The sequence below is a fragment of the Cuculus canorus genome, chromosome 25 (assembly GCF_017976375.1).
Source record: "Cuculus canorus isolate bCucCan1 chromosome 25, bCucCan1.pri, whole genome shotgun sequence".
Classification (NCBI taxonomy): Eukaryota; Metazoa; Chordata; class Aves; order Cuculiformes; family Cuculidae; genus Cuculus; species Cuculus canorus.
Window position 1 is genome coordinate 3,121,447 of NC_071425.1, and position 24,311 is coordinate 3,145,757.

The 24,311-nt window shown below is 61.7% G+C and overlaps 1 protein-coding gene across 7 annotated transcripts; it reads right to left on the bottom strand.

Moving 5' to 3' along the window:
* Nucleotides 1–1,491: 1,491 nt before the first annotated feature.
* On the bottom strand, nucleotides 1,492–24,086 carry LOC104054405 (signal transducer and activator of transcription 5B). Of its 7 annotated transcripts, none has more exons than XM_054088345.1 (19): nucleotides 24,011–24,086; nucleotides 8,004–8,141; nucleotides 7,719–7,875; nucleotides 7,546–7,635; nucleotides 7,250–7,424; nucleotides 7,044–7,174; nucleotides 6,817–6,968; nucleotides 6,579–6,734; nucleotides 6,296–6,475; nucleotides 6,048–6,138; nucleotides 5,254–5,376; nucleotides 5,015–5,107; nucleotides 4,695–4,901; nucleotides 4,219–4,313; nucleotides 4,018–4,148; nucleotides 3,019–3,189; nucleotides 2,770–2,821; nucleotides 1,977–2,084; nucleotides 1,492–1,901 (listed from the first exon to the last, which is right to left on the bottom strand). In XM_054088345.1, exons 2-19 carry the CDS (start codon nucleotides 8,129–8,131, stop codon nucleotides 1,775–1,777), a joined length of 2,367 nt encoding a protein of 788 aa, XP_053944320.1. In that variant the 5' UTR covers nucleotides 8,132–8,141; nucleotides 24,011–24,086; the 3' UTR covers nucleotides 1,492–1,774. The 7 variants fall into 7 exon arrangements, with proteins under 7 accessions (XP_053944320.1, XP_053944323.1, XP_053944322.1 ...); XM_054088348.1 differs by lacking the exon at nucleotides 24,011–24,086 and adding an exon at nucleotides 23,743–23,792; XM_054088347.1 differs by lacking the exon at nucleotides 24,011–24,086 and adding an exon at nucleotides 19,061–19,180.
* Nucleotides 24,087–24,311: the final 225 nt, after the last annotated feature.

The following is a 24,311-nucleotide window of genomic DNA, read 5'->3' on the forward strand; positions in this document are numbered from 1 at the left end:
CCCCCCCAGGACCTGCAGGAAGAGTTCTGCCCCTCTGCATTCAAGGAGGGGATATGGGGCACAGACCCCCACCCCACGCCTGGTTGGGGGGCACCGCTCACTGCTGTGCATCATCCAGGGTTTGGGGAGCACAGGACCACCTGTATCCCCCACCCTCTGGTGCCCCCCAGGCTACTTGAGCCCCCCCAGGACCCGCAGGAGGAATTCCGCCCCTCCGCACTTAGAGAGGGGATGCGGGGCACAGACCCCTGCCCCACGCCTGGTTGTGGGGCACTGCTCACTGCTGTGGATCATCCAGGGATTGGGGAGCACAGGATCACCTGCATCCTCCACCCTCTGGTGCCCCCCAGGCTGCTTGAGCCCCCCCAGGACCTGCAGGAGGAGTTCTGCCCCCCACATTCAGGGAGGGGATATGGGGCACAGACCCCCACCCCACACCCGGTTGTGGGGCACCACTCACTGCTGTGCATCATCCAGGGATTGGGGAGCACAGGATCACCTGCATCCTCCACCCTCTGGTGCCCCCCAGGCTGCCTGAGCCCCCCCTGGACCTGCAGGAAGAGTTCTGCCCCTCTGCACTTAGAGAGGGGATGTGGGGCACAGACCCCTGCCCCACGCCTGGTTGTGGGGCACTGCTCAGTGCTGTGCATCATCCAGGGATTGGGGAGCACGGGACCACCTGCATCCCCCACCCTCTGGTGCCCCCCAGGCTGAGCCCCCCCAGGACCTGCAGGAGCAGTTCTGCCCCCCTGCATTCAGGGAGGGGATATGGGGCACAGACCCATCCAGTTGTGGGGCACCACTCACTGCTGTGCATCATCCAGGCATTGGGGAGCACAGGATCATCACCACCACCACCACCCCCAAAGCCCCTATCCTCAACCCCAGCAGTGATTTGGGGACCGGGACCCCCCGTCAGGGCATGGGTGAGGGGCTCCAGGACCCTGCCCCCTCCCCGAGACACATGTGAAACCCAGAACTTTTGTGTTATAAAAATATTCCGTGCTTTATTTACTCTGTGGTAGAAAAATAACATGGCCAGGACCCCAGAGCTTCTTGGCCAGGGCAAGGGGAGCGGGGGGCAGGCGGGGGGGAAGGGGGGGCGCAGTGGGCTCTGCTCCCCAAAACCCCTCGTGCTGCCCAGCCACCCTCACTGGGTGCCCTCACACCCTGCTTCTCTCACGCTGCACCGGCTCCGGATAGGGACACTGAGGCCGGGAGCCAAAGAAGCTCCTGCATCCTTCTGGGGGGACGGAGGAGGGGACAAGGTCCAAGAGGGGACCCCAATGCTGTAGACCCCCATTTGACCCCCCCCTCCCTTCCCTCCGGTGCACCCACGGACCCCCAGGAACGGAGCCACGGGGTAGAACAAGAAGGCAACACGTACATTCTTAGTGACGATTGCGAAAGCGAATCTGCAGGTGGGTGGCCCCCCCCCACTTTCCCCCCCAACCCCTGGCCCCCCCCACCCACCCCCACCCCAAAGCCCGAGCATCCCCTCGGCTCCGGGGCCGGTGTTTGCGGAAGCGGAAAGCTGAAGCTGGGCTTTTGAAAAGAAACATAGAGGAAAAACCATGCGACAAATCCGCTGCCGTTTATACAAGGGCAGAAACACCAAAAAAAAGAGCCGGACGCCAACCTGCGTTTCAGGGCGGCACAGAGCAAATCTCTTGGGGACAGGGACAACCTGCTGGTCTCCCTCCACCCCAGCAGAGAGACACGAACACAGCACAGAGCCCACAGGGTCAGGGGGCCAAGAGGACCCCCCCCCTTGTCACGACTGGGCGTGCGGGATCCACTGAGTGTCCATGGGACGCCGCAGCAGCTCCTCCACGTGCCTGGCCACGTCGATGGTGTCATCCAGGTCAAAGTCACCTTCGGGTTCCAGCACAGCGTCGGCGCTGCAGGAGGCAGGGGGTGAGGGGGGAACCAGCCGTACGGGGGGGGGGGACGGGGACGGAGGATGTGATACCTACTTCTGGGCGTACATGTTGTAATGGGGTTGGGAGCAGACGGCGGGCGAGGGAGCCTGGTCCATGTAGGTGGCCCCTCCGGGGGCAGAATCTCCTGATGCGTTGACAAACCTGTGGGGATAAGGAGCTCATGAGCGCTGGCGTGGGACAGGATGGGCTCCTCCGGGGGGAAGCTCAGGAATTCCATAAAATTCCATAAAAAAACTGGCATAAAATCATAGAATAGTTTGGCTTGGAAGGGACCTTAAAGATCATCCAGTTCCAACCCCTCTACCATGAGCAGGGACACCTCCCACTGGCTCAGATGCCCAAGGGCCATCCAACCTGGCCTTGAACCCCTCCAGGGATGGGGCAGCCACCACTTCCCTGGGAAACCTGGGCCAGTGTCTCACCACCTTCACTGTGAAGAAATTCCTCCTTATGTCCAGTCTAAATCTGTCCCTCTCCAGTTTGCACCCATCGCCCCTCGTCCGATCACCACAAGCCTTTGTGAACGGTCCCTCCTCAGCTTTCCTGCAGCCCCTTCGGGTATTGAAGGTTGGCATCTCCCAAGGGGTGCAGGGAGGGGACTCAAACCCCACATCACTGAACAGTGAGGACCTGTGAGGTGCCCTGGGTGGGAGCACGGCGAGATGGGGCTCCCACCTTCCCGGGGAACGCACAACCATGAGCTCATGTTCCTCACCCCCAGCACCGATGTGGCCATTGGTGGTGCTGGAGCTGGAGAGCAGGGGTGCCCTGCCCTGAACCATCGCATGGGACCACGCAGGGTCTGGGGGTGCAGGGTCAGACTTACTCTGGCACCACTTGCTTGATCTGTGGCTTCACGTATCCATCCACGGCTTTAGCTAGAGGAAAGAAGGCAGCGCTAAGGGTCCGACCTGCTGGCGCGTGCCGCAAACCTGCGGTGGGCTGGGGGCTCACGCACAGAGCCCCCGCAGGGCTGGATGCGACCCCGGGGTACAGGGATGCTGTGAGCCCCGGCTCCACCCCAGTCGGATGCACGAAGGAGAGGGACGTGTGTGGGGCGAAGGGGCGGCGCTACCTGGCGTGGACTCACAGAGAACCGGTGTATAGTACTTGGAGAAGACCTCGTCCTTGGGCCGGTCGGGGAACACGTAGATGAGGTAATTGAGGTCCCCAAGGCGGTCAGCCAGGGAGCGGATGGAGAAGTCCCTGGTGGTGAAAGGCATCAGGTTCCAGAACATCCTCTCGGCTGGAAGACAAGAGCAAGGACTGCCGTGATGCCCATAGCCAGCGAGAAGCTCCTAGCCCTGCTCTGGACATGGGCTGCCAGATCATGGAGAACATCAGATGGTATTTCCTATGCTCCATCCCTCCTCCGCCAACAGAAATGAGGTCACCAAAACCCAGGAGGTACAGGTTGCTCAAAGCAGGTCTGATGACCTCGTCCACGCAAACAGGGAGCAGGACCCCCCGGCCATGGGGGCTCCATGGGGCTTTGCTGTGCTCCTCGGCCACCCAAACTTCCAAAAGAAGCTCTCATGAAGAACACTAGCGAGCAGACTTGCTGCATGCGGTCAGACAACTCATCTGAACCCCTTGCACTGGGAAGTACCATGGAGCCACTGAACTGGCTGCCCAGGGAGGTGGTGGAGTCTCCATCCGTGGAGGTGTTTAAAAGATGGGCAGATGAAGTGCTCAGGGATACGGTTTAGTAGTGTATAGGTACGGTTGGACTCAGTAATCTCAAAGGTCTTTTCTAAACAATCGATTCTATGATTCTATCATCTCCCACAGCCCCAAGGAAGACCTCATGGTTGAGTTGGATGGTTCATCCCATCCAACTCCTTGCCACCAACGCCAGCCTGGGCTGGATGCAGCCACAATGAACGAAAGCCAAGGGGCAGCCAAGGTGTTCCCTTTCCCAAGGAAGGCTCCTATGGTCTCAGCTACTGCAATGCTGGTGCTCAGCCAAGACAGAAGCAGCACCAGCCCCGCAGGCACTGGACAGCCGAGTCCCAGACCGAGGACGGGGCCAGGGGGGCTGGGGGAGGAGTGCCAGCTCCCGGTCTGCACTCACAGGAGTCAAACTTCCACGCAATGGTGATGCCGCCGATCTCCGAGTCGCTGAACCGCAGGAGGAAGGTCCCATCGGGCTTGTTGATGAGCAGGTCGTGTGCCTGCTGCTTGTTGACGAAGCCCAGGATGGCCCTAGGCAGAGCAGGGGGGTCAAGGGCGCGTGAGCAGGACACCAGGCAGCGCGGGGCAGGGCGGCTCTTACCCATCATTCCAGTGCGGCTTTAGATGTTTCTTCAGCACCTCCATGACGCCGTCAAACCACTGCCAGAAGGTGTAATTCCTTCCAGGCAGGTTTTCCTGTTGAAAGCCCTCAAAAATGAGCACCACTGGCTCCAGCTTCGTAGCTGCTGTTCAACAGCAGACACGTTAGGTGCAGCAGTGGAGACTTGGCGCTCTGGACCACAGGATGGCCACCAGAGGGGCCAAACCAGGCACGGGTCAGCGGTACAGCCTCAGGGGAGCAGCAGCAATGCAACCCTGAAGATGCAGACCCTGTCTGCAACCTGTGTCCTTCCAAATGAGGAAGGTGACACCTCCCACTCTGTTTCAAATGACAACCATCCTGGTTTTGGAGGTCTCCAGCCAGAAACGGCTCTTTGGGAGGGACGTGCCCCATCCAGCCCCCCTGGCACCAGCACTGTGGGCGCAGCAAATCAGTGCAGATCCCAACCCACTCACCCGGTTGAACTGGGACCAAGACACGGTGGTGCTGCTGTAGTCCTCCAGGTGGGAGCTGGTGCTGTTGAAGAGCTTCTGCGCCAGGAACACCAAGTTCTCCTTGGTCAGCCCTCGGCTGCTCTGCACCTCCGCCTTGAACTTCATGTTGAGAGCCTCGCAGAGCTGCGGCCACTGCACTTTGTCAGGCACAGCGAAGGGCACGCGACCCTGGGAGGGCACGGAGCAAGGTCAGCACCGAGCTCTGCTCACCTTCTGGAAATGAAGCCCAACCCATGGCATGGATGGGACCCACCCTGTCCCCCCATGGCGCTGGCACTCACGGGCTCGGCGAAGGCATTGTCCCAGAGCACGGTGGCTGTGGCATTGTTGTCCTGGCTCCCATGCACGATCACCACCACGGGAAGGGACAGTGTCTGCCAGGAGGAAGGAGACTGGGATGGGCTGTGGGGCACCTTGGGAGCATTGCCCTTGGGCACCCTTTGGCCGCAGCCCCACACATGGGAGCATGGTGCCCATGGCTCCTCAGGCCCTGCAGAAGGGACCTGGCTGGTGGCTTTACCTTCACCTGGAACACCAGCTCGTTGCCACCAACACTGAATTGTGACTCAAAGAGGATGGTGAACTTCTCCTCGGTCACTGACTCAGCCCCACGGCGGTCCGAGCGCTTGATCCGCTTCAGGGACTGCAGGGACATGAGGGGTGAGCATGGAAAGAAAGACATGGATCTGTTAGAGTGAGTCCAGAGGAGGTCACGGAGATGATCCGAGGGCTGGAGCACCCCCTGTATGAGGACAGGCTGAGAGAGTTGGGATTTTTCAGCCTGGAGAAGAGAAGGCTCCAGGGAGACTTTAGAGCAGTTTCCAGTACTAAAAGGGGCTCCAGGAAAGCTGGGGAGGGGCTCTTGATCAAGGAGCTCAAGGATAGGAACGGTTTGAAGCTGAAAAAGGGGAGATTGTGATGAGATCTTAGGAAGGAATATTTTGCTGTGAGGGTGGGGAGACCCTGGCCCAGGTTGCCCAGAGCAGTGGTGGCTGCCCCATCCCTGGAGGGGTTCAAGGCCAGGTTGGATGGGGCTTGGAGCAACCGGATCCAGTGGGAGGTGTCCCTGCCCATGGCAGGGGGTGGAACTGGATGGGCTTTGAGGTCCCTTCCAACCCAAACCATTCCTTGATTGTATGGGGGCACAGATGGCGACACCAGCAGGAACACGAGGGGATGCAACGCAGATGGAGACATGAGGGGTGAGAATGGGGATGTGGCACAGATACAAGGGGTGACCACGGGGAAACACAGCACAGATGGGGACAGGAGAGTGGAGATGAGCATCGGGAGAGGGCAGCCAGTGGCGCTCACCATGTTGCGGAAGTGGGCGCTGAGTGTCCCTGTGGCTTGGTGATACTCCATCACGCAGCAGTTGTTGAGGATCTCCCCGCTGCTCTCACTGCTGCACGAACACACAGGGTCAAGGGGTCCATCAAGGCTGGGAGCCCGCACAGGATGAAGCCCCCTCGCGCCCCCAGCCCCAGGTCCTGCTCCCCACTCCCTTGCCAGCCCCAGCTCCCCCCAGCAGCCGCGTCCTCCCCCCAGCTCCTCGGCATTACTTGCGAGTGCTCTCGTTCTTCAGCAGGGCTTTGGCTTGCTGCTCGCTGATGATGGTGGCCTTCACCTGGGGGGGGTTCATGTGCACGTTCAGCTTCCCCCCCACCAGGAGCCGCACGGTGGCTGCAAACTTGGTCTGGGTCTTCAGCACCTGGGGGGGCTGCTTCTCGATGATGAAGGTGCTGGGGGGGCATGGGGATCAGGGGTAGGTGGGCAGAAGAGCCCCAACCTGCCCTCCCCCCAAGGCTTCCAGGTGCCTCAGCCACACCGGGCCCCCACCTCTACCTGGTCACCAGGGCAGAGATGATGTCGGTGATGGTGCCGTTCAGCTCCGACAGCATCTCCTCCACTGGGCCCGGGATGGGCAGCTGCTGACACAAGTGCTCAGCCCGGCGGATCTGCTGCCGGTTCTGCCAGATGATCTCTGCCAGCTTCTCACACCTGGGGGAAACAGAGCTCAGCACCGCGCTAGGGCTCAGCACCCTGTCCTGCCCCACCAGGCACAGCCGGCATGGGTACCCACCAGGTCTGCAGCACATCCAGGGTGCCCTCGGGGGGACCCCCGTTCCCCGCTAGCTGCTGCCGACGCTTCCACTGGATCAGCTCATCGTCCAGGATGGTTGTTTGCTGCTTGCGCAGCAGCTGCAGCGTCTTCTGGTGCTTCTCAGCCAGGTCCTGCGAGGCAGGACGGCGTTACAGGGTGCAGGGATGGCGGCACAGCCGGCGCGGGGCTGGGACAGTGACACTCACCACGCGGTACTGCTGTAGTGTCTGCGCCTCCCGGTGCAGCCAGGCTTCCAGTGATGCCTTCTTCTGCTGCAGCGTCGTCTCCCGCGACAGGCGCTCCTGGGGGCCCAGCTGGGAGAGCTGGGAGAACTGGGCTGGGGGATGAGGTGCAGCGTTAGGACCAGTGCCACCAACGCCCCAGCTCCCGTACCCAGCAGCCCCTCACCTACCTTGGAGACGCATGTTCTCCTGGTACTGGATGATGAAGTACTCCTGCGTCTGCTGCAGCTTCTTGAGCTCGTTCTCAGAGTCTTGCGTTATGAGCCGCAGCTCCTCAAAGGTCTGGTTGATCTGCAGGTGCTTCTGGGACATGGCATCCACCAGCGAGCCAGCCGGCGAGGGGCTCTGCACGAGGCACGGGAAGCGCTTAGCATGGGACCCTCCCCATCGCCTGGGTGCTCCCCAGCCCCTGTGCATCCCCCCAACCCTGTGGGACCCTCACAGACCCCCCACGCTCCCCACTCACATTGTTCGCCTCCCGCACCAGCCGCTGCTCATGGTAGAGGATGTGCCGGATGCAGCGCACCAGCTCCATGGGGCACCGGTCGTACGTGTTCTGCCGGGAGAGCACAGCCTGAGCCGCGCACAAGACAGGGACAACTGCAGCCCCACAGCTCTCGCCCGCAGCCCCCCACTCACCTGCAACTGCGTGGCGTAGTGGCCCAGCTTGATCTTCAGCAGGAAGCCGTCTTCACCCACTTGGTGGTCCGCCTTCTTCTGCAGCTCCTGAATCAGCCCCTCCAGCAGCTGCGTCGCCTTCACGTTCTCCTGGGGGTTGTCGAGGTCGATGGAGTCCCTGCAGGCGCAGAGCGGAGCGGCAGCATCAGGATAGCCCCGATCCCATGCGGAGGCTCTGTGGCAGCCTCAGGGTGGATGCTGCCAAGCCCGGCGTCCCGCACAGGGATGGAAACTCTGCTGACCTACCATGCCTGGCTCTCGATCCACTGCGACAGGTAGTGCCGCACCTCGATGGGAAAGTGCTGCCCGTAGAGCGCTTGCATCTGCCGCAGGGCTTCACCCTGGAGCTGCTGCGCCTGGATCCACACGGCCATGGCTCACCACCTGCGGGGGACACAGCCTTGTCGGGGGATGGCAACCGGTCCAGGTGCTGTGCCACTGGTGGGCATCCAGCCCCAGCTGTCCTTTGCAGGAGCCTCTGGGTTCCCAAAGCCCTTTGCAGGTTCCTCCAGGTTCTCCGGTGCTTCCGGAGCCACCTCCTTCGCAAGGGGTGCGTGTGGGTAGGGGGATCCTGGCTCTGAGTCACCCCCTCTTTTCTAGGAAGGGCTCAGAGAGAATCCGGAGCCATAAACGCAGTTCCACGCTGTCTCTCCACATGGTAATCATTTCCCCTTTGCTGCGCCACGGGATCGCAGCCATCGCTGGCCACGCAAATGAGGAAACGGGGCCAGGGGGAGGGCTGGGGAGAAATCCAGGGTGACGCAGAGCAGAGGCCCCCCCCTGTGCTCTTCCCGGCTCCTTCCCACACCCCGGGCAGCACCGGACGAGCAGTCCTCAGCCTCGAGAGCCCATGTGGCACCGCAGCCCCTGTGGGTCCCCAACACAGAGATGCCAGCCAGAGCGTGGAGCTTCCCAAAGCAACCTTTGTGCAGCTCTGGCTCCGTGCAGGAACACGGCCGGATCTCGTTCATGCTGGCATGCACGGAGAAAGGATGGCCAAATCCAGCACCTGGAGAAAGCCAGAGCTGTATGTACAGCTTGGAAGAAGTGGCGGTCAAATCTTTGAGGGTGACGTGAAGGCAAATGATGAGGGAGGACCTGGGGGGTTCACGGCCTCTCTGAGCTGAGGATGCAGCAATAAACAGCATTTACAACACATTCACACCCAAACCACTTGGGATTTGGTATCATGGGGAGGTGCCAAGCAGAGGAGCAACATCTTGGGCTGCATCCCAAGGTTGGGTGACCGGGATGGGATCCAATGACTGCACCGGTCGGTGAAGAGCAGAAGGAGCCAGGGATCACACTTGATGGAGGCTGAGCCTCCCTCCCCAAAACGCTTTGTTCAGCCTCAGAAGTATCCCGTGGCCCAAGAGGCTCCAAAAGCAGCCGGTGTCATGGCATGGGCAGGGGCTGATGCCACAGGATGGTGACAGCAGGTCCAAGCGGAGCCGCCACAGGCGGAACCCCTGAGCCCTGCACACCCGCCCCAAGTGCAGGAAGAGGAACAATAACTGAGAGTTGGCTAAAAATGAGTTTTTCCCCTATAAAAAGGGGAGGAACATTTCCACATTCACAGAAATCATCAAGTTGGAAATTCTGCTGGCGACGAAAGGTCTGGGGAGGCATAAAAACGCAAGCGAGGAGGGGAAAGGGAAGGCAGGATGGTGACAGCAGGACACGCGCTGGCAGTTAGAAATTGCGGATGCTTGATAAGGGACATCGGTGAGAAACACGGCTCCAGCAGAGCCGAGGACAGCAGCCACGGCCGCTCATGGTGTCACCGTGGTGTCACAACACCACAAAGAACCAAAGATCCCGGAGCACTGAGGACATTCGCAGGGACACAGAGCAAACGGACACTGCCCTGCCTATTGAGAAAATGGTGATCTCTTCCCATCTCGCGGTGACAGAACGCTTCCTATTCCACTCCAGCGTGTTGTTAAGCAACGAGCCTCAGGCTGCTGCTGCGGTGAGCCGGCACGCTCCACGCTCGGCCAGGGAGCAGGAGCACAAGCATCGCTGCCCGGTGGCAGGCGAGCCAGCATCACATCAAAGGGATGCATGGCTCACCTGGCGCATGGCCTGACGGTGCAGGGCTGTCCCTGGAGCTGCTGGATAAGCACACTCCAAAAAAAGCTATAGTGCTAGGCTTGGACATCACCTCCACGGCATCACCAATGCAACAGCAGGTTTTTCTCCAAGCACCTCATATTGTCATCCGTGACTGACAAGCCAAACCTCCTCGAGGGCCTTGGGGTATCCTGAGCACCCTGGCACAAGTCATCAGAGCCGTCTGCCAGGAGCAAACAAGGCTTTCCAGCCAAAAGACCCAGGGAGGGTAGGGCAACATCTCTGCTTTGGCAAGAGGTACAGCACCACTGTCCTACCACGCAGGCAGAGCTACAGTCGGAGCCGTCAGACTGTCCTGGCAGCCCTGCACTCCGCTGGCAGCCCCTGTCCTGCCTTAGGCCATGCAACACAACTCCTCAGCAGCACTGCCGGATGCTCCAGGTAAGGGCTTGCAGCCACCTTGTTGGAGCCTTAGAATTAGAGAAACATAGAATCATGGAATGGTTTGGGTTGGAAAGGACCTCAAAGCCCATCCAGTTCCAACCCTGCCATGGGCAGGGACACCTCCCACTGGATCCGGTTGCTCCAAGCTCCATCCAACCTGGCCTTGAACCCCTCCAGGGATGGGGCAGCCACCACTGCTCTGGGCAACCTGGGCCAGGGCCTCCCCACCCTCATCATGAAGAATTTCTGCCTAAAATCTCATCTCAATCTCCCCTCTTGCAGCTGAAAACTAATCCCCTTTGTCCTATCCCTGCACTCCCTGATCCAGAGCCCCTCCCCAGCTTTCCTGGAGCCCCTTTCCATACTGGAAGCTGCTCTAAGGTCTCCCTGGAGCCTCCTGTTCTCCAGGCTGAACAACCCCAACTCTCTCAGCCTGTCCTGGTATGGGAGGTTCTCCAACCCTCGGATGATCTCCATGGCCTCCTCTGGACTCACTCCAACACCTCCATGTCCTTCCTGTGATGAAGACTCCAGAACTGGACACAGCACTCCAGGTGAGGTCTCACCGGAGCGGAGCCGAGCGGCAGAATCCCCTCTCTCACCCTGCTGGTCCCACTGCTCTGGATGCAGCCCAGGACACTGTTGGCTTTCTGGGCTGCCTTGTGTGTCGCTCCCACGCTTAGGGACTGTCTCCGTCCTCTTGCTCACCCCAGCAGTGAATCACCCCAACCCTGCAGCCACCCGGCACAAAAAAAATCTCTCCAGCATCGAGCGCCCGGAGCTTGTTCCAACCACCAGTGTTTACCCATCCTTGGCAGAGCCCCAACCACGGCGCTCGCTGCATCCCGGCAGGGATGGGCAGCACCGCAGCATCCCGCATTGCCGCAGGTCAGCTGTGCTGCAGCCGCCAGCCACACACGCACTCAGTAAACTGCAAGAAACAGATAATCGCAGTGGTTTAAGCTACTTTGCATTTACTCGCTGGCAGCGAGCTATAACCCACCCATTACCGCAGCTCGGTTAACCAGCAGCAACTCAACAAGCCACAGCAACGCGCTCACCGGTGACTTATTGCCCGTGAAGCCGCACACACGGCAGCTTCCCAGAGGTAGGATAAACGTCATGGACAGGGACCCCAGCCAAGTGGGGACAGTGTGGGCAGGGGAGGCGCAGAGGGAAGGGGACGCACCAGCGGTCATGACTTCTGCATCCAATAGCCAATCCAACTTCTGCTGCCAATGAGGAGGCACCACCAAACCAGGCACAAAATGGGCAAAACCACCGCAAAAAGGGCTCTCAGAGGGCAAGAGGCAGCAGAGGGGAGAGGATGGGCAGGGGGAGGCTGGCAGCACCGTTGGAGGCGGCCAGGGGACTCACTGTGGCCACACCAAGGATGGGCCATGGCCACCGCGGTGGCTTTGGTGGCACCTCCTGGCCATCATCACTGTGGACAGATGAAAGGAGGGAAATGCCTCATAGGGTGAGGCCAGCGATGATGTGCCACATGCAGAGCAAAGCCCAAACACAGGCTGTGCCCGCGCAGGGGGCACGCACGGCCACAGGATGCTCACAGGATGCTCGCTGCATGCAGTCACAGGATGCTCGCAACATAAAGCCACCCTAGGGACCACTCCGCGGGCAGAACCCCCCAGCCCTGATGCTCTCACAGCCCCCGATCGCAGCCTCACACCCAGCCCCATGCCCTGCAACAGCCGAGCGCCGGGCAACGCCCCAGGGGGGCCACGGCAAAGGGCTCTGGCCATAAACCCTGCTCCCGCATGCCAGCCCCATGCAGCCCCTCCACCGCAGCAGCTCCCGCACTGCCCTTTGCCCGCTGCTCTCCCAGCCCAGGGGTTCTCCGGAGCGGTGTCCTCCCCTGGGCAGGGGCACGGTGAATGCCCCCAGCGCTGGGCTCCAAAAGGCAGCAAACCCTGCGTCCGCTGCCTCCCGCCACGGTAAACACACAGGCACGTGGTTTCTCAGCACCTCCGGGAGCTCTCGATCGCTTCCAGGTCAGAGTCAGCCCTCGCTCATGGCCACAGGGATGGACTCTACACTCCTCGCTGCTGGGGGCTTTGGTCCTGCCCCAACCACTGCTGCTTTTCACCCCCTCGGGAGCCCCGGTGGGATGCAATCCTGCATCCCCCAAGATGGGGAGCCAAACAGGCTCCCTCTGGGGCAGGATCTGGCCCCAAGCCAGGGGCTGGGAATGGTACTGCTGGCAGCCGCCAGCACCGCTCAAGCTCTGCTTGCCCCAACACCACCGCCCATACCAGTTTACCCACGCTGGAGCCAAACTGGGGAGCCAAACTGCCCTGCTCAGCCACAGCCCTGCCAAGGGCTCCCCCAGCTCAGCCCCCTTCCCGCATGGGGGTCTGCGCACAGCAGGCAGCGAGCACCGCTGTGCCCCATGTCCTGCCCCACAACTGGAGGGCACTGAGGGCTCTGCACCCACCTTGGGGCACCCGCAGCCCCAGGGCTGACCAGGTTTGGTGGGGTGTGAAGAGCCCTGGGGTTTGGAGTGGTCCCCAACTCCTCCAGGGCACAGGAATCATAGCTCCGGTTTGGTGTGGGATGCCAAGTCCCGCAGCCACACTCACCCAGGGTTGGGCACCACCCTGCCGTCCCAGTGCCAGGGCAGCCGTGGCTCCAGGCAGGCGCTGCTGGCACAGCCGGGTTCCCAGGGCAGCCGTTCCGCAGGCTGTGTGCTACAGGAAGGAGCAGAGAGCAGCTATTTCCTTCCAAAATGTCAGCTGCCCGCGCAGGGCAGCCAGACCCGGGCTGCTGGCAGCTTCCTCTGCCACTGCTGCGTGCGTGGTGCCCGCTGAGGGAGCAGAGTTGGCATCTCCATGCTTGGCCTCACTCTCTTCTCCGGTGCCACACACAGCCTCTGTCCCCAGCGGGTTAGTGAGGCTGAGCCCCTCTGGGCAGCGGCAGCAGCATGGGACCCTATGGAGCAGTGCAGGAGCTCAGCATAGGGAGAGATGGGACCCTATGGAGCAGTGCAGGAGCTCAGCATGGGGGGAGATGGGACCCTATGGACCAGTGCAGGAGCTCAGCATGGAGGGAGATGGGAACCTACGGAGCAGTGCAGGAGCTCAGCATGGGGGAGATGGGACCCTATGGAGCAGTGCAGGAGCTCAGCATGGGGGGAGATGGGACCCTATGGACCAGTGCAGGAGCTCAGCATGGAGGGAGATGGGAACCTACGGAGCAGTGCAGGAGCTCAGCATGGGGGAGATGGGACCCTATGGAGCAGTGCAGGAGCTCAGCATGGGGGGAGATGGGACCCTATGGACCAGTGCAGGAGCTCAGCATGGAGGGTGATGGGAACCTACGGAGCAGTGCAGGAGCTCAGCATGGGGGAGATGGGACCCTACGGAGCAGTGCAGGAGCTCAGCATGGAGGGTGATGGGAACCTACGGAGCAGTGCAGGAGCTCAGCATGGGGGAGATGGGACCCTACGGAGCAGTGCAGGAGCTCAGCATGGGGGGAGATGGGAATCTATGGAGCAGTGCAGGAGCTCAGCATGGGGGTAGATGAGACGCATTCAACAGCACCCCCAGCTCTGCTTACATCCCCTGACAAGAAGTATCAGGGCAGAGCCTGCACTGGGAACATCGGGGTGCAGTAGCAGCCTCTGGACCCCCAGTCCCGCCCGGAGCTGCTGGCCTGGGGTGGTGGCTACTGGCAGTATGGATAGGACCCTATGGACCAGCTCAGGATGGGAGGAGATGGGACTCACCTGCACCCCTGGCCCCGCTCACAGCCCCCTCACCCACAGCACCAGGGCAGAGCCTACACTGGGAACACTGGGCTGCAGGTGAGCTGCCCTTGGATCCCAGTCCTGCTTGGAGCTGCTGGCAGCATGGATGGGACCTTATGGACCAGTGCAGGAGCTCAGAAATGGAGGAGATAGGACAGATTCACCCGCACCCCAGCCCTGCTCGCATCCCCCTGGCATGCGGCACCAGTGCGGAGCCTGTGCCTGGAACACCAGGGTGCTGCTGAGCCGCCCCTGGACCCCCTGGTCAGGGCTGGTGGGTGCTGGGGTGCAGTGGAACCAGCCCAGAGGGCTGCAGCAGCGGTAACGGGGCGCCTTGCCTGTTTCATGCCTGCCTGTGGTTTCCAGCTTTCGTCTGGGAGGCGGCAGCGCCCGCCTGGCGCGGGAGGCGAGCTCCTTCTAGAAGATCAGTGCTTTGATGGGTTCTGTTTGTCTCCCACAGAAGAGCGGCGGCAGCCGACGGCGTCACCCTGGTGGCATCAACGAGGAGGCAACCAACCGCCCCAGGCCACCAGAGCCCCCAGCCCACACTGGAAATCACCAGTGCTGGGCACCGCGCGGTCACAGAAGAGGCATGGTCAGGTCTCCAAACACAACGTGCCCCACCAAGGGTTGAGGCGCTCCAGAGTCGGTGGGCAGAGCCAGACCTGGCAGTGCTGGGACCAAACAGGCATCCCGGCAACTTTGGGAGCCAAAAACGGAGAACTCGCACAATTACAGGAACAAGAAAATCCCACGTGTGGTCTGATGTTGCCTGGGAAGAAAGCCACCCCACACACAGGTGGAGATGCTCCAGTGGGATCCGGCACTGCCGGGGGTGGCTCAGGGCTGGGGTCTCCCTGCAGCTCAGCTCACACCACGCGCCTGGGGCTGTACCTGCCCCATTGGCATTTGCCACCCTCGGGGATGAGTTTTCTCCCCTCTTCAGACTTTCCCTTCCAACCACAGAGGTCCAGAAACCCGCGTCAAACCAAAACCACCAAAATACCCAACGAAATTCCAACAAAATCCCTAGAATCCAGGGTCTGGGACTTAAAAGGCAACCCCACCTCTCTGGGTGCAACCTGGGCAGCCACAGACAACTCCAGGCAGGATTCCCTCAAATGCTGAGCACCGAGCGGGACCAGCACCAGCATCTGGTGGCAAAGCAGATTGACCACGCCGCCATCCTGCTGGCCGAGCTCAACCACAGCGCATGCAGCAGCTCCGGCTCCTCATCCCAGCCCCATCCCTTGGGGTCGTACGGAGCACCAGGAGCCCAGGACCACCCGGCACAGTGAGCTGGCTGTGCTGGACCCCACACGGGCAAGGCTGGAGGCTGCGGTTGCTCGGGAACAACCAGGGTCTGTTTGGGCTCCAGGGTGGCTGGAGGCTGAGCAGAACGTGTCAGCGTGGCGCAGGCAGCCTGCCCACCTGTGTGGATGCAGGCAAGCAGTGATGGAGCAGAAGCCAGGCAGGACACACCACGCAACCAGAGCGACACAGCGGAGCACCCACTCGGCCCTAGCGGTCCAATGTGGATCATAGAATCATGGAATAGTTCAGGTTGGAAAAGCCACATCCATCCAGTTCCAACTCCCTGCCATGGGCAGGGACACCTCCCACTGGATCCGGTTGCTCCAAGCCCCATCCAACCTGGCCTTGAACCCCTCCAGGGATGGGGCAGCCACCGCTGCTCTGGGCAACCTGCGCCAGGGTCTCCCCATCCTCAGTGTGGAGAAATTCTTCCTAAAGTCTAGGATCCTGCGGGACCATCCACCAAGAGGAGCCGAATGCCGCCAGTGCCAGCCCTGCCTTCAGCCCACAGACAGGATTAGAGAAGCCTGGGCTGAGCTTTAATTACTCCTGGCTCCCTGGGGCCAAGAAGCCAAATGAACCAGCTACAGGGCTGGCACAGCACGGAGCTGCCCGCTCCAAAGCCTCGGGATGCCAGGGCTTTCACGGAGCTGGGCAGGAGATGCCAGGGTGGGCACAGAGCCACTGCTCCCCCCCGCTCCCAGCATCCCAGCTCGGGGCAGGCACTGGTCCTCACCTAAGAGAGGATGCACGGCCACCGTGTGCCAGAGCTCTCGCTGCTGGATGAGGGCGTTATTCCTCCATAATAATGTCAACAAGCTCCTGATCCCATGGAGGGGCCCCACCAAACCCACCCTAACCCCCCACAACGCCGCGTTAAGGGTGCAGCCCCCCCGGTTCTTGCATGTCACCCTCACATTCACGCCAGTCCAGCAGAGTGGGTCCAGTTTGGTCCCCATCCTTCATCCCGGGAGAAAAGAGGCATCACCCCAGACATGAGAAAAGGGCAGGGAGGTGACAGCATCCAGCAACCCCTCAGGGATGGGGTGGCAGCTTCAGGTGTAGGAACGGGAGAAGGGAGAAGGGAGAAGGGAGAAGGGAGAAGGGAGAAGGGAGAAGGGAGAAGGGAGAAGGGAGAAGGGAGAAGGGAGAAGGGAGAAGGGAGAAGGGAGAAGGGAGAAGGGAGAAGGGAGAAGGGAGAAGGGAGAAGGGAGAAGGGAGAAGGGAGAAGGGAGAAGGGAGAAGGGAGAAGCTCCCCCTCCAACCCCACCAGTCACTTCATCCTTGTGTTTCCCCTTCCAACAAAGCAGCCACGTCCCAGGGACCCTACAGACATCCCAGGGTCCCACGGGTCCCACGCCAGCCCCCATGGAACCTCGCAGATGCCCTGGGGTCCCACGGATCCCACGCCACCCCCCAGCACCAAGGCTGCCTCCAGCCCAGCCCTGGGCTTGCTGCTAATCCCTGCTCAGAACAGCATCAGCCCAGGAGGGACGGGCTGGTTGGAAGGAGCTGAGGATTAAGCTCATTTCAGCATCGAATTAGTCCCGATTGGGGTCTGGAGACACAATTTCATTTTATCTGCCATGCTCCAGCAAGCACACACAATCGCACTAATCCAGTCGCTGGCCAGGCTGGATTTGCAGAAGAGGACCCAGGTGGGTTTGGGGGACACAAGCACCACTCTGGCCGCATCCATCCTCTCCAGCCAACGCTGCGCTCATGCTCTCTGTGGGGCAGAGGAGATGATGCTGGAGCCTCCCCCACCGCTGGCACAGCCATCCCACGGCACTATCACCCACGGCTGGGGCAGGACAGGGATGCCCGGTGAGCAGGAACATCAGAGGGACACCGAAGGCACCCTCTGCCCTGCCTGACCACCCCATGGGGGGAAAAAGGCACCGACCAGCGCAGGGGATGTGCAGGACTCACTGTGCAGCTGCAGTTTGGCGGGTAAACCCGCACACCCTCATCTTTGGGAGCAAACACCTGCAAGCACCCGGCTGCACGCGAGGCTGCTTGGGCAGCAGGGGACACTGGGTGCTGCTCTGCATCAACAGCAGCCAGCGTGGAGCCTGCATGGTGGAAACGCCAGCCCTTGCATCCCACGGCCCTGGCAGCACGCTGTGGCACAGCGCTGGGCCCCTATATCAGATTGAAAGCCCAGTGATGTGTCCAGGCAGTGGGAAAAGCGCTCCAGGGCATCACAGCCTTGTGCTACACCAGGCAGGGACAGACAGGACCCAAGCCCTGTGCTGTTAGATGTTAAAAGGAGGTGAAGCGTGGGACAAGCACGTCCCTCCAAGAGCAGGTCCTGCATTCCCACTGTTCTCTGCCCCTTTGAGCCATTCCCAGCTGCCGGGTGCTGGGGTTTGTGTCCCAGCAGCTCCGCACAGGGAGATGCTCTCACACCAGGTCAGCGGAGCAGAAGGGAAGACAGGGCATGCAGACACCCAGGGACACTGACAGGAGCAGCGACTGGTCAGAATGGGAATAAAACACCAAAACATGGATTGTTTCTGCAAAAAAAATTAAAAAAATCCTCATTCAGAGCAGGCAAATCTCACAGTCGAACCCGGCCAGGGGTCAAACGCAGCGTTCATCCCCAAAGCACACAATGTCCCGAGCTGGAAGGGACCCACAAGGATCATTGAGCCCAACTCCTGTCCCTGCATAGGAGAACCCCAACATTCACACCATGTGTCTGAGGGCCTCGTCCAAATGTTTCTTGAACACATCCAGGTGGGAAGAGCTAGGGATGCGCCACCCCGAGCTGCAGCCCCAAAGCACCGAGGCCAAACCTTAACATCACCAAACAGGTCAGAGATCATTTCACAGCTTTTACAGCCCACGTGAGGGGCTCAGATACATAAGAGATGCCTCTTGCTCCGCTAAAAGCGTTGCAGAAAGCCATGGAAGGAGACGGAAAAAAAGCCAAGCAGAGTGTTCATCCAGCCACTCAGCAGCCAGGGCTGCGGCGATGCTGGCATTGCCGAGGGCTGCACCGGGAGCACCAGAGCAGCTGTGCCACCCCGAGATGCAGCCCCAAAGCACCGAGGCCGTACCTTAACATCACCAAACACCATCTCACAGCTGTTTCAGCCTGGGCGAGGGGTTCTTTATCTACTAAAAGCTTTGCAGCCAGCCATCGAGCAAAATGGGGAAAAAAAAGCCAGGCAGAGCATCCACCCAGCACGCAGCCACTCAGCAGCCGGAGCTGCGCCGATGCTGCGCCAGCTCTTTGAGCTCTGCCCCAGCATCAGCCTTTTCCCCAATTCCCTCCCCGGCAGAGCTGCGCTATAAACCAGTATTGACATCTCATAACAACAGGAAGACGCGAAGTTGCAGTGAAAATGGAGATTGCAAAACTCACCAGTGGCTGAACGGGGAGCGAGTCGTGACCATGTTTTTACGGGTCAGTTATGCCCCAGCGGCTGCCCGTATCCCGGCGAGACGCTGCCCGGCAGCGCATCGCTTCCCAGTTTAGTGGAAAAACAAGAGCTGGCACTGAAGGGAAACACAGAGCGAGAAGCACGCTTGCCTGCGAGCAACCAGCGCTCCCGGCCCCTCTGGTGCAGCTCGATGGGTGGATTCTGCTTTATCAGCAAGTCAGCTCAGCCCTATCGGCCAGGAAGCCGTGTTTGCGTGTGTGCCTCCCCCTCGACATTTCCCAACGTGGCGGGAGAAGCGGTTCATGGCAGCTTACCTTTTATCAGCCAGCAGATGTTGCTAGAACTGTCGGTGCGTGTAAAATTCAGGCATGCCCAGCGCTGCCGCTTGGATCTCTGCACCAGCCACGCGGTGCCAGGGTAAACACCACCCCCACCCCCACCCCCCTTTCCTCCCGGGATCAAAACACTTGGGGGTTGCAAAATAGACACCCCATGAAAGGAAAGGCATGCCACAGAAACATTACAGCTGTCGAGGCTACTTCTCCCAAAGCACGCCGGAGCCCCAGAGCCGGCAGCCGGCACAGCCTCCGAGGCCGGAGCTGAGCGCAGAACCAAATCCTGACCCATCCCAGCGAGGCAGGAGTTCCTGTCTCCGTCCCCTCGTGGTGCGTTTGGCCCCGTTACGTGGGGGCAGCACTCACAGCCACGATGTGGGAAGCCGGCAGCCAACACAGCCCCGCCGGGCGGAGGGACCACGGCAGGCGCCCAGCGGATCATAGGATCATAGAATCACTGAGGTTGGAAAAGACCTCTAAGCTCATCCAGTCCAACCATCAGCCCAAGCTCACTGGGTCTATTAAGCCATGTCCCGAAGTGCCATGACTACATGTTTTTTGAACCCCTTCCAGGGATGAAGATGCCACCACTGCCCTGCGCAGCCTCTGCCAGGGCTTCAATACTCTTTCTATAATGAAATTTTTCCCGATATCCAAGCTAAACCTCCCTTGGCACAACTTGAGGCCATTTCCTCTCATCCTATGCCTTGTTATTTGGGAGAAAAGCCCAGCACCCACCTCCCCACAACCTCAGAAGCCGCAGAGAGCCTTGAGGTGTCCCCTCAGCCTCCTCTTCTCCAGGTTAAACAATCCCTGTTCCCGGATGCTGATGGGAGGGAAGCCCTGCTCTACCCAAGACCATCCTGCCATGCTCAGGGCTCCCGACGGCTCCCCAGGGGCTGCCGCGAAGCCTGTCGAGCCCAGCCCAGTTTACAGTAATTCCTTGCAAACCAGAAAGTCATTTCCCAGCTGACGGGCTCGCTTTACTGTATTCGGCACAGCACAGTCACCGCTCGCCGCCTCGCCACCCACGTCGGGGAGGACTACAAGGAGCAGGGATTTTTTCGCAAGCAGAGTGTCAGGGTTTTGCTATCACTCAAGAGAGAGCTGGGAAACCCCACAGCGAACACCTCACAGCCACTTTGGAGACAGCATTTCCCCTGATGAGAGAGGGGAAGGCCCCTCCAGAGGCTTCGTGCAACCCTGCCCCAAGCATCCCTGCTTGCACATCCCTGTCCCCAGCGCCGGTGCCAGCATCCCTTATCCTGCCCCAAAGCATCACCCTCCGGACAAGGGGGACACAACAAAGCCAGGGAGGTGGCTCTAGTGACAACTCCTGAGGGGATAAACCCACTCCCCCATGGGAGGACACTGTCAAAGTGCCACGAAGCACGGAGCGGGTGACAGCCACCCATCACGGTTCATTCGCAGTCTGACTCTCCCGTGTTCCCGGTCACGGGCTGTTGGCACCTTCAACCTGCACCGAAGCTCCTCCTCCACGTGGTTGCACACACGGCACGGCACAGCCCTCTCCAACAAGCCCTGCTCTCCTGGGACAACTATAAAACCCAAGGAGATGGTCTCCATCATCACATCCAGCACCTGGGAGTCACGACAGAGCAGGCTGCAATGCCAACGGCTTTGGGATCACCAGGCAGGTGATCCTGGAACTCCCAATGCCTCCCTCTCACCCGGAGGCACATGGATGGGGCAGAGCCAGACTCAGCACCCGACCTCAAGCAATCCTCCTCCAAGCACAGGATGACTGTGCTGGTGCAAACACATCAAAGCACGATGGCAAACCTTGGCTTGAAATCACCACCCCATGATGGAAGGCAACGTTCTTGGTCTAGCGCGGGGATGTGCTCCCCACAACGGGCACAGAGCCTTCCTCCCAGAGCTGTGGTGGGACAGGAGCAGAGCTCCCACAGCTGTTGGTTCCCTGGTGCTCACGGTGGTGGACAGGCTCTGCAGACCACCCTCCAGCACGTGCAACAACTGCCTCCACCGGCTGTCTGGACTCGTGCAGCTCCAGCTGCAGCCACCGATGCTGCCAGGGATGTGGGGCTGGCCAGAAACAGCCGGTGGGGTGACCAAGCCTGGGGCCAGGAATGTCCTACTGCAACAGGGTGACCAACGCAGCACGGATTTCACATGCCATGTCCTTGCCTTGGGTGAGCCACGTGGCTCGGCGCTGTGCCGTGGTCGTGCCATGGCAATACCAAACCATTTATCCCTTAGCAACGCACCACAACAACCATGAACAAACCACTTGTTCATCGAATCATTGAACGGGTTGGGTTGGAAAGGACCTTAAAGCCCATTCAGTTCCAACTCCCTGGAAGTTCCAACGCTTCCCACTGGATCCAGTTACTCAAAGTCCCATCCAACCTGGCACCTCCAGGGATGGGGCAGCCATGACTTCGCTGGGCAACCTGTTGTCATCGCCTGTCCCCTGCCACGGGGCTCCTCTGGGCACGGCACGGAGCACGGGCTCCTACCAAACCTCACCGCGACTTCATGCGAGCCGATGGCCCCAGTTCTGTGCTGCAGCCGACATCGGAGGTGTCACCGCTGTCAGCACTTCACGCGGAGGCAGAGCTGGGGAGCTCGGCAGCGCCAGCACCCACACCTCAGTGCTGACGATGCCTGGGTGTTGGAGCCCCAGAGCTCGTGGCACGATGGTGAGGAGCTGCCAGGAGCCCAGCCTGGCGCAATCCCGGTGTCTGGCCGGCTGGCTGGGCGCAGAGCCCTGACAGCTCCCGTATCCCATCAGACAGGTGGTGGCCGACGCTCCCGGGGGCTCACGGTCACCCGTCCGCAGGCTCTGGCCGGTGCAGGAGCTGGGTGAAAGGCCACCGGGGCTGTCGTCCCACAGGCTATCACAGCTCCTGCCTCACCTTTTCCATTTGCCTTCAACTGCCCCAAAACGCAAAGCCGTTCATCCCACCGGCAGCAAGAGGGACCCCCCAATCCCGCTGCCCTGCTCACGCGTGCTGCCCGCAGAGGGACCCTCACCAGCCCCGCTCCCGGGGGACTGGGACACCCTCGTCAGCCTGGGGCTGGGGGACTGGGACCACTCTGTCACCCCACTAGTTAGGGCTGCGGGAGTGGGGACACACCCCAACACCAAACCAGGGATTGGGGGTCAGGGATCCTGCTGGCCATGGGGCTGGAGGCCAGGGAAGCAGGAGCCCCACCAGCCCCAGAGCTTGGACCCCCAGGGATTGGGGGCCAGGGGAGCGGGACCCCCACCAGCCCCAGAGCTTGGACCCCAGGGGATTGGGGGACAGGGAAGCAGGACTCCCCCCAGCCCCAGAGCTTGGATCCCAGGGATTGGGGTCCAGGGAAACAGGACCCCCCCCCCAGTCCCAGAGCTTGGACCCCAGGGATTGGGGGTCAGGGGAGCAGAACCCCCCCAGCCCTAGAGCTTGGACCCCAGGGACTGGGGGACAGGGGAGCAGGACCCCCCCCAGCCCCAGAGCTTGGACCCCAGGGATTGGGGGCCAGGGGAGCGGGACCCCCCCCAGCCCCAGAGCTTGGACCCCAGGGATTGGGGGCCAGGGGAGCGGGACCCCCACCAGCCCCAGAGCATGGACCCCCACGGATTGGGGGCCGGGGAACAGGACCCCCACCAGCCCCAGAACTTGGACACCAGGGATTGGGGGACAGGGGAGCAGGACCCCCCCAGCGCCAGAGCTTGGACTCCCATGGATTGGGGGCCAGGGGAACAGGACCCCCACCAGCCCCAGAGCTTGGACCTCAGGGATTGGGGGCCAGGGGAGCAGAACCCCCCCAGCCCCAGAGCTTGGACCCCAGGGATTGGGGGCCAGGGGAGCAGAACCCCCCCAGCCCCAGAGCTTGGACCCCAGGGATTGGGGGACAGGGGAGCGGGACCCCCCCCAGCCCCAGAGCTTGGACCCCAGGGATTGGGGGCCAGGGGAACAGGACCCCTCCCCAGCCCCAAGGACTGGGGGAAAAGAAGGGGGCAGCAGGACTCCCAGGGGCTTGGGGGTCAGGGGAGCTGGATCCTTGCCGACCCCAGGGTTGGGACCTCCATCAGCCCACGGTTTAGGGGTGTGGGACCCCTCTGGTCCTGGGGCTTAGGGCTGGGAGAGTGGGATCCCACAGGACTGGGGGGTGGGAGAACGGGACCCCCACCAGCCCCGAGGACTGGATGAAGGGAAGGGGGAAGCAGGACCCCCATGGTTTTGGGGGCCAGAGGTGCTGAACCCCCGCTGACTCCAGGGCTGGGACCTCCATCAGCCCAGGGCTTAGGGGTGCAGGACCCCTCTGGTCGTGGGGCTTAGGGGTGGGAGAGTGGGATCCCAAGGGGCTGGGGGGTAGGACCCCCACGGGTTTGGGGTCAGGGGCAACGGGACCCCACCAGCCCTGAGGACTTGGGGGGGGGGCGGTGGAGGGGGGGAGAGCAGAACCCTCAGGGGTTTTGGGGTCAGGGAAGGTGGACCCCCATCGGCCACAGGGCTGGAACCGCTCTGGTCCTGGGGCTTAGGGGTGGCGGGGGGGATCCCCAGCGGTTGGGGGGCAGTGGACCCCCGGGTAGATGGAAAGGGGGGGGGGGGGGGGGCAGAAGAACGAGACCCCGGGAGATTGGGGGGGGGAGGAAGGAACGGGACCCCTCCCGCTGTGCCGGGACTCACAGCCCATCCCGGTTGGCCCCGGTCCCCGTGCTGCGAGCGCCCCCGGGATGCGGGACGGTCCCGGGACGGCCCCGCACCAAGTCCTGCCCCCCCCCCCCCCCCCCCACCGCCCCTTCCCTTCCCGGTGCCGCCGCCGCCGCGCCCGGTTACGAAACAGCCAAAATATTTACCGAGGGGAGGAGCAGCCCCGGCCCCGCCACCCCCCCCAAAAGAGAACCCCCCCCCCTTCCCCATCGGTCTCGGACCCGGTCCCGGTCCCGGTTCCCACCTGCGGCCGCGGCTCTCGCTGCTTCGGCGCTGCCTCCGCCGCCGCCGCCGCTCGGCCCCCCCCAACCCCCCCCCCCCCCGCACCGGCACCGCCCCCGGCACCGCCCCGCCCCGCACCGGCAACGGCAACGGGAACGGGGACCGCCCCGCACCGGGAACGGGGACCGGAATGGGAACCGGGAACCGGCACCGCCCCGCACCGGCAACGGGAATGGGAACGGGAACCGCCCCGCACCGGCACCGAGAACGGGAATGGGAACCGGGAACCGGCACCGCCCCGCACCGGGAACGGCACCGGGAAC

Bases quoted from the DNA above. Each gene is read 5' to 3' on its own strand.
- LOC104054405 (XM_054088345.1), bottom strand. From the start codon at position 8,131: ATGGCCGTGTGGATCCAGGCGCAGCAGCTCCAGGGTGAAGCCCTGCGG. The intron at 6,476-6,578 runs GTAGAGGTGGGG...ATGCCCCCCCAG, and splicing joins ATCTCTGCCCTGGTGACCAG to CACCTTCATCATCGAGAAGC. The intron at 4,149-4,218 runs GTAAGAGCCGCC...TGCTCTGCCTAG, and splicing joins AAGCCGCACTGGAATGATGG to GGCCATCCTGGGCTTCGTCA.